Source organism: Miscanthus floridulus, chromosome 18 (assembly GCF_019320115.1).
Source record: "Miscanthus floridulus cultivar M001 chromosome 18, ASM1932011v1, whole genome shotgun sequence".
Classification (NCBI taxonomy): domain Eukaryota; kingdom Viridiplantae; phylum Streptophyta; class Magnoliopsida; order Poales; family Poaceae; genus Miscanthus; species Miscanthus floridulus.
This window is the reverse complement of record NC_089597.1, coordinates 24291610-24293562: the sequence shown is the minus strand read 5'-3', so window position 1 is coordinate 24293562 and position 1953 is coordinate 24291610. Positions and strand designations below refer to the sequence as shown.

Below are 1953 nucleotides of genomic sequence, written 5' to 3'. Positions count from 1 at the left end.
GAGAGAGAGAGAGAGAGAGAGAGAGAGAGAGAGAGATCTGAGGGAGAGGAGCGTACGGGGGCTCATCGCCGGGTCGTGCCGTTGGGAGGGCACCCGAGGAGCTTCCGCTGGGGGTATCGTAGAGGGAGTGAAGGAAAGAGGAAGAGAGTAAATGGAAACATAGGAACGTAGAGAGGGGCAGAGTCAATGATAGATCCGTGTGCTCTAAAGTGGCGAACCTAGCTAAGAACGTCGTCGGGGTCACTGGGTTCTGCTCACCATGTGATATAAATTTTCTTGAACTGTAATAGTGTTTTGCTAAAGGATTTATAAATTTTATCAATTCGCCCCTGGTGCTCCACGAGCATCCATTCACGTGGCCACATAGACCGGCCTCTCAGCCACCCCGAGGAAGCACAACATACAGAAGACAAGACATAAGGCAAGAATGGTGGGCGCACACGCAGAGGTCGGATGCGGTGCACAATTTTCACCATCAGCTCCTCTCCTGAATGCTTTTTGACGCCGTTTTGAAATAAGAATCTACGGTTTCACTGTTGGTTTTATTCAGAACCAGCATTGATATATTATCACAAAAAGGTTTTAATAAAACCAATAATAAAAATAGTATTGGTGAAAATAGTTTCAGTAGTATCGTAAGATGACACATTTGGTGAGTTGTACTAGTACCATGCATATTTGTATTTATAAGCATAGCAGCTCTGGAAGGAACTAGTGACCTGATACAATGTACTCTATTGAATTGTACAGGTAAGTCAGGGCTGTTTGCGTGTACCGTGTATAGTAATTGAATTTTACATGCAGTGTCTCCTTCGATGGCACAATTAATTCTGCGACCCCCGTGTGTGATCATGATTTAACTGTTCTTAGTTGCGTTAGAGCTGTCCATATACAGCATCTCCTTCCATATGTACAACTAGATCGCACGTGTAGTCTAGCCATGACTATATAAACGCAAGCTATACGAAAGAGTTGTGCTACTACTAGATACAATCAAACCTACAAGAAGAACAAGTCGATCATCATCGATAGCTGTGCTCGTCGGTCGTCGTCGAAGTCGTAGCGATGGGCAGGTGCGGCGGCATGGTGTTGTACCTGATGGCAATCTTCCTGCTCGTTGCGCTCTTCGCATCGTCTGCGAAGTGTAAGTATACATCTACGCCCTCCTCAAGCTGTTATTTCAGTTTGAAAAGTCGTCATGCCGTCTCTGGAACATGGTCGCAGATATTTCTGTCTTTTTTTAGAGGTTTTTGTCTTCGTTGTGATTGCTTGGTTTCTCATGTTGAGAGCTAGATGTTTGTCGCAGGCCGTCCTGAGCCACTCGACGACAAGGCGAGCAGCAGCAATGGCAAGGCCATGGCGCTCAACTCCACGGCAACGACGACGTCAGTCAATGGCAGCAGCGGTTCTGGCGACGTGAAGCTGGTGTGGTGCATCATGAGGAACTATGTGTACGAAGGACGTGGCAACGCCCCCTGCTTCTGCTGCGCGGCCATGAAGCCGAACGCGTGCTACGAAACGAGGGACCAGTGCAACGGCAACTGCGTGTAGCCGCCGCCGACGCCGAGCGACGATGGGAGATCGATCGATCCATCAGCCGTCTGCCGTCGTCGTCGAACGACTAAACAAACAAGTGCGTGTGTTTTTTTTTTTGTCTTGTCTTGATGAAGAACTGTGGTAATTGCATTGTTGTATCTTCTCTGATGTACATGCTGTACCCTTGCGTTCAATCAAATAATATCATGTCGATGTTGCTTGGGAAAATCATCATGCACTAGTGTTTTGCTCGCTTGATGCATGCGCTGTCGTCTCCGGTGCCGCGTTTCCGCTGTCGTCAGGAGCCAAAACGAGTGGATAGTTGGACTCATTTGATATTCTATGGCCCTGTTTCGATCTATCTGACTAAAGTTTAGCTAGCTAAAATTTTAAAGCTAAATTTTAGCCAGCTGAGTT

At 47.1% G+C, this 1953-nt stretch overlaps 1 protein-coding gene across 1 annotated transcript; it reads left to right on the top strand.

Moving 5' to 3' along the window:
- The first annotated feature begins 1065 nt into the window (after window positions 1-1065).
- Window positions 1066-1551, top strand: LOC136520402 (uncharacterized). The gene is made up of 2 exons (XM_066513904.1): window positions 1066-1144; window positions 1307-1551. Exons 1-2 carry the CDS (start codon window positions 1066-1068, stop codon window positions 1549-1551), a joined length of 324 nt encoding a protein of 107 aa, XP_066370001.1.
- Window positions 1552-1953: the final 402 nt, after the last annotated feature.

Excerpts from the sequence above, each read along its gene's own strand:
- LOC136520402 (XM_066513904.1), top strand. The coding sequence starts at position 1,066 with ATGGGCAGGTGCGGCGGCATGGTGTTGTACCTGATGGCAATCTTCCTG. Across the intron at positions 1,145-1,306 it reads CTTCGCATCGTCTGCGAAGT|GCCGTCCTGAGCCACTCGAC; the intron begins GTAAGTATACAT and ends TGTTTGTCGCAG.